The 17228-nt window shown below is 40.2% G+C and overlaps 2 protein-coding genes across 3 annotated transcripts in view; one reads left to right on the forward strand and one right to left on the reverse strand.

The window, feature by feature from the left end:
* The window catches only part of ifngr1 (interferon gamma receptor 1), a 13151-nt gene extending 10495 nt beyond the window's left edge, over positions 1-2656 (forward strand). For both annotated transcript variants that reach the window (XM_061680731.1, XM_061680732.1), the window contains exon 5: positions 1208-2656. In XM_061680731.1, coding sequence (XP_061536715.1) covers positions 1208-1609 — 402 coding nt within the window. In that variant the 3' untranslated portion in view covers positions 1610-2656. The remainder of the gene's footprint in view (positions 1-1207) is intronic.
* On the reverse strand, positions 1637-16484 carry ltv1 (LTV1 ribosome biogenesis factor). The gene is made up of 11 exons (XM_061680730.1): positions 16328-16484; positions 14207-14338; positions 13861-14067; positions 12753-12840; positions 11585-11714; positions 10677-10887; positions 9389-9516; positions 9176-9318; positions 6740-6792; positions 5528-5728; positions 1637-4616 (listed from the first exon to the last, which is right to left on the reverse strand). Exons 1-11 carry the CDS (start codon positions 16328-16330, stop codon positions 4506-4508), a joined length of 1407 nt encoding a protein of 468 aa, XP_061536714.1. The 5' UTR covers positions 16331-16484; the 3' UTR covers positions 1637-4505.
* Between the last annotated feature and the right edge of the window lie 744 nt (positions 16485-17228).

Below are 17228 nucleotides of genomic sequence, written 5' to 3' on the forward strand. Positions count from 1 at the left end.
GTCTCAGATTTCGAAAAGGGTAGACTCATGGTTACTCATTTGAACACATAAGAGAACACTGAATTTTGAACAGTTTCATCTTTATAATGTTGGACTTTTTTTAAGGAACATTAATTTATCTGGTTCGTTATATGAAGCGATATTGTCTATATTGTGCAAATTTCTCATTAGATCGACATGCTATCGTGTTTTCCACATGCTGTACACGTATAATGCAACACACATTTTGTATAAGGTATATACATTTCATTGTTTTCTTATCAGTTGCTTTGTGTAAAGAAGAAATACGTGGTTAATTCCAATGTAGTCTGTTTTTAATCCACTTTTTTAGAGGAAAGATCCCATTCAATCAACATTAAGTAATCATAATGTAATTACTTATGTTACATTGAGAAAGTAATTGAATTTACGATTACATTTTCGATAGGGAAAGTGATAATTGTAACCCACTATATTTACAACGAAAGAGTCACAAGTGCTGTTTATCTGTTCACAAGACACAAGCGACTTATGCACCAAATGTCTCGTTTGAAGTGGTGCATATATAATTCGTACTTGAAAGCGATAGGGGCGGGCACTGACTGCAACACACACGCACACGATCATTTGGACCAATCAAAAGAGCTCGTTTGACTTCTCAAACCTCAACCTCATTAGTGCATTTGGACGCTGGTCACTGAGCTTTCAATTATTCACAGATTTCTGTTCTGTGAGTAGCCTATATCTATGATATCCAACCAGCCCTGATGTCAACACATAGAAATGGTATAGTTTCAGAAATGATGTAATTTCAGACTGGCCCTGAAGCCAACACCTGATAGAGAGATATAATTAAACTAAAAACACAAAACTCATAAATGTGAGAAAATGTAACGAAACGACTGTTTGTTGTGTGTGAGGGTTAACGGTCATGTGGCGTTGACCCCAGTGATCGACGTCCAAATGAACCAATGAGGTTGAGGTTCTCTTTTGAGTTGGTCGAAGTGTTGCTGTGTGTGGCAGCCAGGGCCGCCCTGAACGCCTACAAGGTCAAATCATTTCTGTACCACTTTAAGCGAGACATTTGGTGCAAAAGTCGCTTGTCTTGTGAACTCATAAACAGCACTTGTGACTCCGAGCGGCAGATTTCTTCAACGTTATTTTCTACATCTGCAAAATTAGTTTCTCCAGCTACAAGTTAACTTTTGCACCAAATTGATCTCCATAGGTGAGGGCATGGAGCGTGAAGGCCACCAAGCCACATCTCCCCGAGTGTCTTTTTCTTAAGGCCGACTTTGCTGCACACTCGGCCAACGTCAAGGGCGGCGGCAAGAAGGGCGCCGGCTGCTGCGCGGCAGACGCCGTCGCCGGCCGGGACATGCAAAGATCCCGGCTCATCTGCCAGGGAGACGACTCCTCTTCGGGTCACGTTGCCACGGTGATGGAAAGCCTTCCCGTCCATCAAGAGGAGCAAGAGGAAGAGGAAAAACAGGAAGTGGAAGAGGAAGTACAGGGAGCGGAAGAGGAAGGATGGCATGATGATGAGGTGTCCCAATATGACTGTCAACATGTGAACATGTCAGTGTATTTGGGTGGTGGCGAAAGCGCTTGGGGTTACACAGCAAGGTAACAAAAAAAGAAGGAACGACAGACAAACTTTTATGCTAAATGGCCACATTTTATTTTTAAAGCAGACACATGGGGCAGCACATTTATATAGAATTTAAAGGGGAAAAAATGGGTGTAAAAATGGTTTACCGTTGATTTACAAGTGCCCCATTTGTTGAGTTTTGGGGATTATGGGCCACCTCATGGACAGTTTTTTTAATTTCTTGGGGGGACCTTCAGATAGGCCACCTCTCGATTAAGTGACAGACCAGCCTTTCAACTCTTACTCCTACTCACTAGGCGACACCCCTTAAAATGGCACACGGACTACAGTACTAATAGTAATCACACTTTTGAGTGCAACTTTGACTGTTGATTTCTTTTGTTTTTATACAATTCAGTGGTTATCTTTACTAAAGACATATAACCCCCAGAATAGAGTGGTGTAACAGTTAATTGGCATTTCAAATCATTACATTGGGAAAACATAATGTAATATACACGTAAACTGAGTTACAAGCTTGATCATGGGATGAATTAAATCTAAGAACCATTGTTTTTCAATTCTTTGCAATTTCATATTTTGTGTGAAATGGTTAATTTAAATAAAATCATGCTTAGCGTTAGTCCTGTCTGCCAGGCTGTTCCCGGGTGGGTGGGCCACTAGGCGCGCCCCTCCCCTTCTCAGCTGAGTGGCGTACTCTGCCCCCGTTGTGCTGGCACGGCAATTTATTGTGCGTGCGAGACTGTTGTCAATTTACTTACGTGTCGGCAGACACGCACACCACTGGGACTAAATTGTTTGGTGTGGGACCACTCCCAAATTGCTATAAAGATCTCTTGTGAACTTGCTAACTTCTTGAGGTGTCCCTTCACTTGCAGTCTGTTTTTACATAGCCACTCCCACCACACTCCATTTGCACAGCCGGTCCACTACCCTTGTCCAGCTCTCGTCCCGTCCTGGCCTACATTGTCCTGTTCTTCCCTCACAGGTTGGAGCGCTACTTTCCCATACAGTACTCAAATCAAATGTGACACTGTAGTATGCATAAAATTAGTTTTTCTTACAGCTAGTGTCCAGTCTTTTATTATTTTGCTGTCCTCTCCTGTAAAATCTTTTTCTGTCTGACTGAAATTTTAAATTGCCATCGTAATACAACAAACTGTCATTCACCTTAACCTAGCAGCTCGACGGGATTTAAAAAAAATCTACCTAATGTCAAATACATTTCTTTAGAATTTATTACAATAGATGAATGAATCAATTATTTAATGGTATAAATGGAAAACAAATCTGAATTAAAACAAAATTTAGGGGGGGAAATGGCTAAATAAATCCAACAAATATTCTTGCACTATTGATAATTTAAATGCTCACTGGGTTGTTCTGTGAGGAAAAACGTACAATGCCGACAGAAAGTATTCACACATTTTGCTGTTACATATTCTAAAGCTGATTTGAGTATTGTTTTATTTTATTTTTTTTTTTAAATAAAAATAATCTGCATAAAATATCCCATGACAAAGTAAAAACATATTTACAGACATTTGTGTAAATAAAAAGTATTCACACCCTTTGCTATGACACTCAAACTAAAGCTCAGGTGCATCTGATTTACACTGATAATCCTTGAGATGCTTCTACAACTTGAATGGAGTCCACCTGTGGTAAATTCAGTTGATTGAACATCAATTGGAATGGCACACACCTGTCTATATAAAAGTCTCATAGTTGGCAGTTGCATATCAGAGCAGAAACCAAGCAATGAAGTCTAAGAAATTGTCTGCGGACCTCCGAGACCAGATGGTGTCAGGGCACAAACCTGGGGAAGGATTTTTTTTAAAAAAATTACAACAGCATTGAAGGTCCCGAAAAGCACTGTGGTCTCGATTATTCGGAAATGGAAGACGTTTGGAACCACCAGGACACTTCCTAGATCTGGCCATCCGACCAAGCTGAGGAACTGGGGAAGAAGGTCCTTGGTTAGAGGGGTGAACAAGAGCGTAGGTCGTCACTAAGGCGGAGCTCCAGTGTTTCCTTGTGGAAATAGGAGAACCATCCAGAAGGTCAACCAACGCTAACGCACTCCACCAATCAGGCCTTTATGGTAGAGTGGCCAGACGGAAGCCCGCTTGGAGTTTGCCAAAGGGCACTTTAGGATTCTCAGACCTGCAGAAACAAAATTCTCTGGTCTGATCTGATGAAACTAAAATATAACTTTTTGGCCTGAATTGCAAGCGTCATTTCTGGAGAAGATATCACGTGGCTCACGCCATCCCTACTGCGGGCTGTTTTTCTGTTGCAGGAACTGGGCGACTCGTCCGCATGGAGGGTACGATGACAGCTGCCAAATATAGAGAAAAGCCGACTTGAGGCTGTGATTGCTGCCGAAGGTGCTTCAACAAAATATTAAGACAAGGTTGTGGATACTGATGTACCTATTGTTTACATTTCCAATACATTTGCACAACTGTCTGAAAATGTTTTTACTTTGTCATTACGGGATATTTTATGTAGATCTTTTTAAAAAAACTATCATCGAATCAACTTTTAGAATAAGTCTAACAGCAAAATGTGGAAAAAGTGAAGGGGTATGATGACTTTCTGGTGGCTGTGTGTGTGTGGACAATGAAGAGTCACGAGGACTTGTCTGACTCACACCCGCCTTGCCCATTTTGGAATGAGCACACGCCCATTGCTGTGGCGACCGGCCAACTGGGAAAAACCAGTTGAGACGAGACCTTGGTGTACATGTAACCTTTCGATAAATATTGGTCAACCTTTTGTGCAATCGTATTTGAACAACAAAGGAGCCAGAAAGCAAGATATCAATACAAAGACTACATTTGGGTAAGGAAAGGCTTAAAAGAAAAAAGCAGCAAAGTAGTCCTGTGTTCGTGGTCCGTCTTCGTGTTGTTTACGAGAGTTTGAGGCCCTGAATGTTCCTGAGGTTGAGCATCTGCTTCTCCTGACGCACCTTCTCCTCCTTGAACGCCATCTTGTTGGCCTTCTTCTCCACACGCCTCTCCTGCACATGCAAACATGACCAACACTTTTCATTAGCACACGGGCTGCGACTATCCATCGCTTATCAGTATCTCCTAGGATATCATGTCAATACAACAGGAACAAATATCCATATTACTTTCTTGACATCAATTTGACTCAATATTTCTACACTTTTTCCCTTCTTCAGTAACTTGGATATTGGGATGTTGACACACGGGCTGGGATAAAATATTGACAGTGTACTGTTTTTGCTTTTTTTTTTTTTTTTTTTTTTTTTTTTTTTTTTCCTGCAAGTTTCCAAGCCTTGAATTTTCCCACGATTTTAGTTTCAAACCAAATGGCTGACCGATTCAATTTAGAGCATGGGTCCAAGAGATATTTTGGTGCATCCTGTTAATATGGACATGTCCAGCAAATTTCACGTCAATCAGTAAAAACCAGTGTTGGGGGGCTGATTTTTCAAATTTGCGTGAATGGCCAAATTGACCCTAAGATTCTTGGTTCAAACCAAAATGGATGACTCCTTGTTCAAATTTGCATATGGGTCCAAGAGACTTTTTGGTACATCGTGTTATTATCAATATGTCTGCCCAATTTCATGTCGATCGGTGAAACTCTTGTCAGTGGCACATTTTTCTAATTTGTGTGACTGGCCAAACTGAACCTAACATGGTTGACTTCCTGTTCAATTTTCAGTATGGGTCCATGCGACTTTTAGGTACATCCTGTTATTATTGACACGTCGGTCCAATTTCACGTCAATCAGTGAGACTGGTGGCAGGGGCTAATTGTTTTAAAATTTCACATCAATGTGTCAAACTGGTGTCAGCGGCTGATATATATTTTGTTTTTTTTCCCCAAACTTTCCAGTGGCCGCTACTGAGTGACTTTTGTGTGGTGTACGAGTTTGATGGACAGGTTGGTGTTGACCTTGCGCTCCTCCTTGACTGCGCTCTTACGGGCCTTCCTCTGCTCCTTGCTCTCGTCTCTGTCCCGTGGCACCGTGGCGGCGCGAGGGAGGTCGGAGTCGTCGATCCTGCTCATGCGCTCGGCCTGCTTGTCGGTGGGCCCTCTGGTGGGGAGAACGTCCAGGGGGGCGCCCGTCTTGGCGGACACGCGGATCGGCTTCACCTGGACACCACAGGACGGCAAAACGCACTTGCGTCATTCACGTCAGTGCTTCTCGAACTGGGCTGTACAGAGTCCGGGGGTCATGCACTTGTTAAAATAAGGCTTTCTTCCCCTATTACAACTGTGACTTTAATATCAAAATATTAGGCTTTTGTTTTGGAAAAACCACATTTTCATCAGATTCCGATTTTGTAAGCTGAAAAGTCTTTGTGTAAGACTAAAACTTTTTTTTCTTGGAAAAATACAATTTAGTTTCATAAGATTACAACTTTTTCATTTTTGTAACGTTAACTTGTTTTTTTCTGGGGAAAAAAATGTATTAACCTAAAATTGCAACTTTTTACCCTGACAAAATGTCTTTGTTCTCATAAAGACTACAACTTTCTATTCCTGGAGAAATACACTTTTTTTCCTCACAAGATTCATTTATCGCGACAAAATAAGTCTTTGATCGTGTAAAGATTATGTTTTTTACTTAAAAATATATAACTTTATTTTCATAACATTTAGACTTTGTATCCTGTCAATACACAAATTCTGACTTTTTCTTCCCGGGAAAACTACAACTATAGTCACAAAAAAAGTCTTACTTTTTACTCTGACAAAATGCGTCTTTGCAATTGCGCTGTATGTCTTGAACTTGGTTTAATAAAAATGTTTTAAGATAAAAACTCTTTGTTCTTGTAAAGATGTTATTTCTGTACGTATTTCCTGACAAAATACATATTTGTTCTTGAAAAGATTACTGCTTTTATTCTTGGAAAAAAATACAACTTTAATCTCTTAAATTCCGGACTTTTTTGTTACGAAAATAAGACTTGATTCTAAATAGATAAACCTTTTTTTCCTAAAAAAAAAAAATTCTAATTTCTCAGGCATTTCGGGGTACACGCGGTAGTTCTGTTTAATTGGTGTTAAGATTGGGATGGTGTCCGTGGAAACATTTCTCCCTGAACATCAAAAGTTTGCAAATGCCTAATTGACGTGAGGGTGGCAAGTCCAAGGTGGTACCTTTGGAGGGTGTTCAATTACTTTGGGTCTGTTGTAGATGTTGGAGTAAGTACCTGCAGGCGAACAAACAAATCACAAAGTCACAATTGAAAAGCCATCGACAGGATATCAAGTGCATGCCCCAACAACAGGTGGCGCAACTACAAGCAGTGACACCACTATTTTTTTTATTTTTCATCCAAGAAAGAGTAGTATTTCAATTTTATATTCAATTTTGTAAAGAATGCGCCTCTCATTTTTTTCCATTTACCGTCATTTCTCACGTATAATGCGCATTTCCCCCCTCCCCCCCAAATTGTCAAAAGTCAATAATGCGCATTATAAATGGGTCTAGGGGCAAATGGAAAAGACTTTCACATTTTATAAATGTATGCCACCATCTCGTGGTTATGAAAAAGCTGTACACTTTCATTCCAAAATGCCACCGCCACCTAGTGGCTATAAAAGAAAGTGTAGCCTACACTTTCATTCCAATATGACAGGGGTATGTATGACTGCATATATGTACAGTTGTTACATACCCTGGCAGAATTTGTGAAATATTGTTTTTTTTTTTGTCTTTTTTTGTTTTTTTAAATATGACTCACTGAACAACAAACATCATTACATTTCTTTATGGTTATGTTTTGTTTAATGATAATGCTTTTCTGAAATGCTTGACCGTTTAATTTGAATCCCATTAAAATAAAACTAAATGTGTTTCGCCCGGTCCATGTTTTCTTTAAAAAATTGTACGCATCTTACAAATTCTGCCTGGGTAATCAAACATATGAACACAACTGTCTTTTCTAATTCAATAAATAAAAGTAGGACGGTTAATTTCAAAATAAGAGCAAGTAAATAAAAAAAAAAAAGGATTACGTGCTCAAATGAAGTGCTAAACTTCAGAATAATTATTTGAGGAAAAAAACTAACAAAATACAGATACTTCATGTTTTGATCATATGGGTAGAAGCAAAATCATGCATTGTAAAAATGCATTATACATAGGTAGAAGGGTTTTCCTGAATTTTGAGGTCAACTTTGGGGGTGTGCATTATACATGAGAAATTACGGTATCTATTTTGTAACCTTTTTAAACTTAATAATGCTATGCAGTTCAGATGGTAAATGGACTGCACTCGCACTTTGCACAATGGTCATTGCACCGGACTATTGTGAGATTAGTCATTCGAACTGCTCTAAGTGCTAGAGGACACGTCATCTTTTTGCACAATTGTCAAAAAAAATTAAAAAAAATTGTACCAGCATTACCAGATTACTAGCAACCCTTTATTGCTCAGTGACCGTTTTTCTCAATGTCTTTATGTCTCAAAAGTGTTCTCTGTCAATGGACTGATTTACACTATCACAGCGCCCAAAAGCGCTCTACAAAGCCTCACATTCACCCACACATTCATACACCAAAGGGCGAATGCTGCCATGCAAGGCGCGGCCAGGCCCGCTTGGAGCAAATAAAGGTGCAGTGTCTCTACCTCCTGAGCCACAACTGCCCAGATGTGACCCATGTTTAAGGGACATTTTTAATAGTAATTAAAAATATACATAAATAGTGTCTTGTGGTTTTGATGTGACCAATGTTAAGTTTTTTTTTTTCCCATTTTATTTTTCCAAATAAAAACACAGTATGGTTCTGGTGTGACCTGCCTATCTATTAAAGGCAAAGCACTACTGTTGTCTACATGACACTCCTGAAATTACATCAACATACCGTATTTTCACGACCATAAGACGCACTTAAAAGTCTTACATTTTCCCCAAAATGGACAAGGCGCCTTACAATGCAAATGTAAACAAATTGCACTTTTCTTCAAATAAAGCACACTATGTGCTTTTGATGCAACTCGTTGAGTATTTATTTTTGAGTAATAATGGTATTATTATTTTATTTTTAAATAAAGAACATTATGGTTGTGATCTGACCTCCATCCATCCATTTTCTGAACCACTTATCCTCACTAGGGTCGCGGTTGGGTTAGCGCCTCTCTCAGCTAACTCTGGGCAAGAGGCACCGAACACCCTGAACTGGTCACCAGCCAATTGCAGGGCACATATAGACAAACAATCATTCACACTCGACATTCACACCTATGGGCAATTTAGAGTCTTCAATTAACCTACCCTGCATGCTTTTGGGATGTGGGAGGAAACCGGAGAACCCGGAGAAAACCCACGCAGGCACGGGGAGAACTTTCAAACTCCACACAGATTAGGCTGGATTTGAACCTGGGCCTCAGAACTGCGAGGCAGATGTACTAACCAGTTGTCTACTGTGCCGTATCCTGTGATCTGACCTACATGTATAAAATTTGTAAGGAATTAAAGTTTATCATATATATATATAAATAGAATATATAAATATAGTATAATAATCGTTTTGTAATAAAGGGCACTCGTGGTTATTATTTGGGTGTCACGAAGGAGCAGGAGACTCACTGATGATGGTCTCACAGTCCCACTTCTCCTCTGGAGGTTTGATCACCAACTTTTCCATCTCCTCCTCTCCTTCCTCCTCCTCATCTTCCTCCTCTTGTGGGACAAGAAGTTCTTTTGGGCCCAGGTCATCGGGCCTCAGTGACCTGAAAAAGCGCATATGGTGACGGCATTTGATGATGATGATGATGATGATGTCAGCAGTGGCCCACTCACTCTCTCTCCTTCTGGGCAAAGTAGTCTTTGATGACCTCTCCCAGCCGAGCGCTGTCGTGCGCAATGTAGCCTTCCAACTCGGCGTTGTCCAGGGCACCAATCTCGTCATCGTCAAACTGCTCATAGAACTAAAACACACATTGCGCTTTCATTTGATTTTCAGCGGGATTCAAATTAAACGAAAGGCATTTCAAAATAGGCCAATTAAACAACACATAGTAATTAACAAAATAATTAGATGGTCTCCACTCGGTCATCAGTCATATTTTTCCCCAAAAATGCTATTTTTTCACGAATCCGGACAGCGTATGTAAACTTATGAGCACAATTCTTCTTCTTTTCCTCTCGGCTTGTCCCGTTAGGGGTCGCCACAGCGCGTCATCCTTTTCCATGTAAGCCGATCTCCTGCATCCTCCTCTCGAACACCAACTGCCCTCATGTCTTCCCTCACGACATCCATCAACCTTCTCTTTGGTCTTCCTCTCGCTCTCTTGCCCGGCAGCTCCATCCTCATCATCCGTCTACCAATATACTCACTCGCTCTCTCTTCTCTGGGCGTGTCCAAACCATCGAAGTCTGCTCTCTCTAACTTTGTCTCCAAAACATCTAACCTTGGCCGTCCCTCTCTTAAAATCATTTCTAATCTTAATCCCACACAAGATTTCTAAAATATAGCGTGGACCGAAAGACACGTTTCACCCAAACCCCCCCAAAAAAATAAAGAGTATACTGATGGATAGGGACGAAGTTCTGCTGTAAATATGGAAAATCCAAGTAACTGGCATCCCTTTTAAATTGTTAAAAATTGCCTATCGATGCTACAAGATGGCCCCAAAGCAATATTTAGTTTTTTTTATTGCTAGGCAGGTATGTTTTATATGTTCGGGTAAAACATGCCTTGGCTCAATAAAGGCGGCAACACATTGACTTAATCCCCATCAGGACGATGAATGACTGCATAGAAAATGTGGAAATCTAGTTCTTTTGTTCATTTTCCTTGAAAATGCAAAAATAAGGTTTTGAAAACACAAAATGACTGGCTGCATTTGAAATAAACAGCAGAATAAATGAAACATTTTAAACTAAGCAGGGGCAGTATTTCAAACTCCCCTGTTGCGCAGCAAAACTGTTCCAGCACATAAGGCATACCATACCTCTGTACCTCATTCTGCATGACCATGCAGCTGACCGGTCAAACAAAACCAACAACAACAATCACAAAATGAAACCACATGCACTTCGTGTCAAGAGACGCTAGAAGTGATGAAACAGGACGTAGTGTACGGACCTTCTCAAAGCGGTCGTCCAACAGGGTGAGCTGCTCGTTCCTCCGCATCACTGACGACGTCATGGAGTATTCTGTGAAGCGAGTCCTGGTCTCCTCGTCGGCGAACAGAAACTCCCGAGCGCCGCCCTCTTTGTCTGAAAAGGGGCCCTCGGAGTCAAAGTCGCCGTCCTCGTCATCGTCCGTGTCCTCCCATGAGTCGTCATCGTCATCTCTGTCGAGCAGGAAGCTTGTCAGGCCATGGCATGGCTGGGCCATATGACCCTAATAGTCAATCTAAATTTTTTTCCACAAAAACATGATTTCTGATTTTAATAGACCCCCCACCCCCACCCTTGCTTATATACAATTTCCCATTTCAATCCAATTTTAACCCTTCATTTATAGAAAAACTAGTGACATTGGCTGTGCTGTAAATCTTTATAGTGAGATGGGCATTTTGCAGGGTCGATTAGTTTAGTTTTCGGTGTGCCGGACTCTACTTTTCTACAGCACCAAAGGTGCATATCAAACAGGTACAGGGAGAATTCCATTGCGAAAGTGTGATTTTGGGGGTGAAATTACAGTAATCGACAGCACTCAGAAAGTGTTACAAAACTATTTTTCAATTTCACTGATGAGTCAACTATATAAAAATCCCCCATATAGTGATTAGGAAGCAGAGAATGATGAATGATTCCGAACACAATTGCTGCGTTCAGAATCATTCACTCATTCCCTACTTTCTAAACACTATCTAGAGATTTTTAGTGGGCTTCAGAGTCACCTACGGAAGCTACTAAAAAAAACAACAACAACAACAAAAATACAAAATAAAAACACATCGATAAAATTAACTCGTGACCCGGCCCTTAGAGGTTGGATTGAAATAGTTTCCAAACACAAAGAAAGTGGCGGCCTTCAAGTCTCACCCGGGCTGGGCACAGTTGGCACTGTTGGCTTTGGCGATGAAGTCGTCCTCCAGCGCGTTGTCAGGGTCGTCGTAGTCGAAGTCCTCGTCCAGGGCGGCCACGATGTCAGGGTCCATGTCAAGACGCGGCCCTGAAACGAAGCACAAATACCGCGTGCATTTCACAACCTTGTCACTAATAAAGAGCAGCATCGTACTTTCTCTACAGTAGTTTTAGTTTGTAATTATTCTTTAGCGTGTTGTGTGGTTCCGATGAATGCTGAACATGATTTTTGATTTACTTTATGAAAAACATAACACTATGTGGTTCTCATCTGACCTGTGTGTGTACATTATTTTTAGGGCCGACTAATTAATCAGTCATCCTATTTACACATATACATATATATATATATATATATATATATATATATATATATATATATATATATACATATACACACACATATATATATATATATATATATATATATATATATATATATATATATATTAGTTTATGTAGCAAATTTATAGTAATGTGATCGCAAAATACCTTATAATCTATAATTTGACTGCTTTGTTTTAACCAGCTCTGCGTTGATGTGATTGACCAAGCGCGTCCTCCCTCCAGATCCATACTTTACATCCTGATGACACAAGATGCAGCATGCCTTCCCAGGTGCTTTAATCTTAAAATCTCGGTGTCACCGTCCTCCCTCCGTGACACCAACATACCGCAAACTTATTAAATGTAAAAACTTGATAGGATACAATGAATTTAAATGTGTAGAAATATCGCACTGACAAAATATAAATGGAGGAAGATTTGCACCTTGTCTGCCGTAATACGGTCTTCAATGCTGTAAATATGACGGTCGCGATTACAGACAGTCAATGTCGACAGAGTACGACGTTAAAGTCGCCCCCAGAATTTTTTTTTTTTTTACAAATTTACAAGATTTACATAAATTATTTATGAGGAAAATCCACGGAATTCCGCGGACTTTGCACAGTCCAGCAAAAAAAAAAAAAAAGAGTAAATAAATAAGATTAAGTGGTTCTGATAAGAGCCATAAGAGACTTATTTATGAAACGGCACAGAAGGATGTCTGAAAGGGATGAAAAATGGCGCCGCCGTGTGGCCACAGGTGAATGTGTCACCTGTCAGGGGTGCTGGTCGAGCTCACCTGAGATGGGAGCGGCTTTGTTGAGGAGGCCCACGTCCTCCTCAAATTCGGAGGCGAACACCGACGATGGTAGCTTGATGCTGGCCGCCTGCAATGAAACAAACGCACCTTTACGATGCCTTCAGGATCGCCGGGAAGAAGGAAATTTTACACTCAGGGCTCAGATCACAGGAGACTTGCTGATATTAATAATACACATCATACAGGGTGTCCGTAAATCTGGATACATGTGAAGTTGTTGTAACAAGATCACGCCGCTCTTGTAAAGTGCATCAATGTTTGCATCCCAAATGTTGGAAATAAGGGTGAACATATTGTTTGTTAATTTTCCAATTGAATAAAATCCATCCATCCATTTTCTGAACTGCTTCTCCACACAAGGGTCACAGGCGCGCTGGAGCCTATCACAGCTATCTTCGAGCGAGAGGCCGGGTACACCCGGAACTGGTCGCCAGCCAATCGCAGGGCACATAAACAAACAACCATTCACACTCACATTCACACCTACAGGCAATTTAAAGTCTTCAAAAAAAAAAAAAAAAAAGTTTCAATATTTATGTAAATATTGTTTATTCTAATTTTAAAATCATATAATTAACAAAACATGTTTATTCTTTGAGTTATAATTAAATTAAAATTTACTAACCAATCATTTATTAAAATACTAAATGGTTATTTTACTAGTGTTATAATAATCTAAATATGAATTATTAACAACAACAAATTTTCAAATGTGTGATTTATAGATGACAAATAAATAGAAATGAATACTTTTGAGGGAATAAAAAGCTAAATGAAGGAATTTTTTTTATGTTTTAGAACTTTGTTACTGTTTTGAAATTATGTTATGTTCAGTTGTCGTGTTTCATGTTTGATTTTTATTTATGTACAGCACTTTGTTTCAGCTGCGATTGTTTTCAAAGTGCTCTCTACGTAAAATTGAGGTGAGAAATATTCCAGGACTGTTGATGAACACTCTGTGGGCCAGACTAAACAATCGAGCGGGCCACCCCTGCCTGCCCCTCATCTAAAATATCAATTATTTATATCATCACAGGCAAACTATCCCAATAACACGTAGACCTGTGGACGATGAGAGTGCACTTACAGGTATGACCTGCTCCTTCTCGGCATCTTCCTCCTCTCCGTTCTCCTCATCGTCCTCATCACCGCGGAGCTGAAAGCGGGCCGAGGGTCCGGCGGCCAGCAGCTCCGTCTGTCCGGAAGCTTCCTTCAGGTGCTGCAGGTAATCGTAGTCGTCGTCAAAGAAGATGCCAAAATTCCGCTGCTCCTCCTGCCGCTTCTCCACGTCCGCCTACCGCGAGACACAACACGCGGGCCGCGCACGCCGTTTCATGGGTCACCATTCACAATGTCATCTGCGGTGAACATCCGTGATAATAAATGGGGGTTCACTGTAGCAAGACTTTACTGTAAAGCAGAGCAAAACATACCTTGACAGCAGGAAGCAGAACGTGTTGAGGCGCTTTCTCGTCCGCCGCGAGGGGGTCCCTCTGACTCCTGTGCACCAGGTGGAAGGTCACCGCCTTCTTCTTCTCAATGAATGACTTTTTCTTCCGGTGAGGCTGGGCGAAAACACACACAGGACAACAGCCAAGTCAGTCTTTTTTGAGCCGACTTGAGAAAAATGGATATGTGGGCGAGATATTCTCAATTTACATAGTCTAAGCCTCTCTCCACCAATGACTTGGTAGCTAGGCTGGACAAATACTTTTTTCAAAACTCAATTTTCAAAACTCCAACCACTTGACAGCACTGTGCAAAATATTAGGGATAGACGGATTACCGGCCGGGCCAATTATCGGGGCCGATTTTCAGCATTTTGACAGATGTCAGCACCTGCCTTTATTTTAAATCCAATGGTCGATAAAAGATAGAAAGAATTTTCCATCAACTTTCTAAGAAATGTTGCTGACCGTTTTTTGTTTGAACTTAAAACAAAGATAAGTGAAAATGTTCAGTTACATTAAAATTTTGGAAAACACTTATGTGAAGAATGTATTTATTTACATTTGTATTTAACTTTATAAGCAATGCTGCGGATCCTGGGAGCTCTCTGCCCTTTTTGTGAAAATTTGGTATCATGGGTAACTTACACAACTGTGAAGGCACCATTAATGCTGAAAGGTACATACAGGTTTTGGAGAAACATGCTGCCATCCAAGCGACGTCTTTTTCATGGATGCCCCTGCTTATTTCAGCAAGACAATGACAATCCACATTCTGCACGTGTTACAACAGCGTGGCTTGGTAGTAAAAGAGTGCGGGTACTAGACTGGCCTGCCTGCAGTCCAGACCTGTCGCCCATTGAAAATGTGTGGCACATTATGAAGCGTAAAATACGACAACGGAGACCCCGGACTGTTGAACAGCTGAAGCTGTACATCAAGCAAGAAAGGGAAAGAATTCCACCTACAAAGCTTCAACAATTAGTGTCCTCAGTTTCGAAACGTTTAGTGAATGTTGTTAACAGAAAAGGTGATGTAACACAGTGGTAAACATGACCCTGTTCCATCTTTTTTGGATTATTTGCTAAAAACAATCAAGTTTATCACTTTGAACATTAAGTATCTTGTCTTTGTAGTGTATCCAATTAAATATAGGTTGAACATGATTTGCAAATCATTGTATTCTCTTTTTATTTATGTTTAACACAACATCCCAACTTCATTGGAATTGGGGTTGTATTTTCGAAGACCAACCTAACAAGTTGCAAACCTGAAAAGCTGTTTGACAAACATGCAGAGATTTAAACAAAGTGGTGAGTGTTGGAGATTGTATTATCAACATTTTGGAAAGTGTTATTTCCCTTTTCCTGCACTCGCCATAGCAGTCTCTATAAAACCTTATCATGTCAAAGCCAAACGGTAAGCAGAGCTGCACTGTCGGCAAATACTGTTACCAGCCTTAGGTTCTGATAAAGGGAACAGACTAGAATGTTCAAAGCTGTCGATGCCTGATCTCCTACACTCACTGACAACTGGGAATTCGGCAGCCTTCACGGGTATCTGATACATTAAAATAAGGCCTTTAATAATACCTGGGCTTCAGCAAATTGTGAGGAAAAGCGGTGCAAATGTTTTGTGTATGGATGAATGTTTGAGTCGTGGCGCTTCAGAGGCTCGAGAGCCGAAGATAAGACAATAACGAACAAACACTGTAAAAAGAAATACTGTCACACCCCAAAGTGACGCCAAACGTAGTATCTTCAAATAAAGGCAGAACTATTAATTACTGGATCTCATTATATTCGCAGTGGTTGACAGTTTTCTGATCTCAGAGGAGAATATAATTGTTTATTGTAAACATTTTGGTTCGATGTGTCAAAGCAGAAACCTCATCAAACGAACGACATGGCCAAGTTACATATCATAGAATAAGAAGTGAAGACATCGGCAATAAAACAGTGTTACAAAAAAAAGATGTCTCAGAACTTATCTAATAAAGATATAATGTACTAAATAGAGCAACATAAGCAGCACCGTGTTTACATGCGACCAAGATTACCTTAATGGCTCGCTTGCAAAAACTCACCCAAAAAGGCATCAACTTACCATTTTTTCTTGTTTTTCTTCTTGCGGGTTTACGCGGAGATGATCAAAGTGGGCCCTTTTGTAGTGTGTTCGCTTTAATTTAGTGTAATCAAGAATTAAAAGGAAAGAATTAGGCGAAGCTGTTTGTCGACCACGCTGTTTGCAAGCGCCACCATCTTGTCGATGTCGTCAGTACTAGACGGAACCATTACGCGATCAATGGATGGGGGTGTTCATAAACTAAACCTCGCGTTATTACACTTGTATTCCCAATATTTCATTTTATTTAGAGGCGCAAACAATTTATATAATACTGTTATACATATCAACAGCTTGGAGGGTCAAAAAAATCATCCTGAAAGTCTTCTCAATTGATGACTGTCAGGATCGGTATGATTTTATTTTTCTGGCAACTTTATTGACAATAAATATTTGGATTAAACTGACTTTTACTTCGTGACTGAATGATCACAATATTTACTCATACCAAACCTTGTTTTTTTTTTACATTTTGCCATTAAGACAGGAAATTATTAACAGAATATTCAAATTCTTTAAAACTGCAGCCCTTTTCCCCCTACTTTTCATAGTACAGCTTTCCTCCGCATACTCACAAATTCACCTATTAGCTCATTTTTAATTTTGTATTTTTTTTTTATACCTATCGTCAGTTATTTGCCGAAAAACTCTCACTGTCTGTTTTTTTTGTGCTCAGGCCAAAGCACAAATAGTATTACTTTGGAGCCATCTTAGTGGCAAGGAACTATGTTGAAGTGAGTTGAGGAGTTTCTTGTAGTGCTTTGCCAATCTTCTTGTGGCAGCTATAGGCAACTATAAACCTTTTTGAGGGGTTGTCAATTACTGATGAAGTTATACCTTGGCATTATAATGGAAGTAATGAATAATGTGATTTTTAAGTAGT

Source organism: Phycodurus eques, chromosome 6 (assembly GCF_024500275.1).
Source record: "Phycodurus eques isolate BA_2022a chromosome 6, UOR_Pequ_1.1, whole genome shotgun sequence".
In the NCBI taxonomy this organism is placed as follows: domain Eukaryota; kingdom Metazoa; phylum Chordata; class Actinopteri; order Syngnathiformes; family Syngnathidae; genus Phycodurus; species Phycodurus eques.

Excerpts from the sequence above, each read along its gene's own strand:
- ltv1 (XM_061680730.1), bottom strand. Across the intron at positions 14,068-14,206 it reads TTCTGCTTCCTGCTGTCAAG|GCGGACGTGGAGAAGCGGCA; the intron begins GTATGTTTTGCT and ends GTCTCGCGGTAG. Across the intron at positions 10,888-11,584 it reads GCCAACTGTGCCCAGCCCGG|AGATGACGATGACGACTCAT; the intron begins GTGAGACTTGAA and ends CCTGCTCGACAG.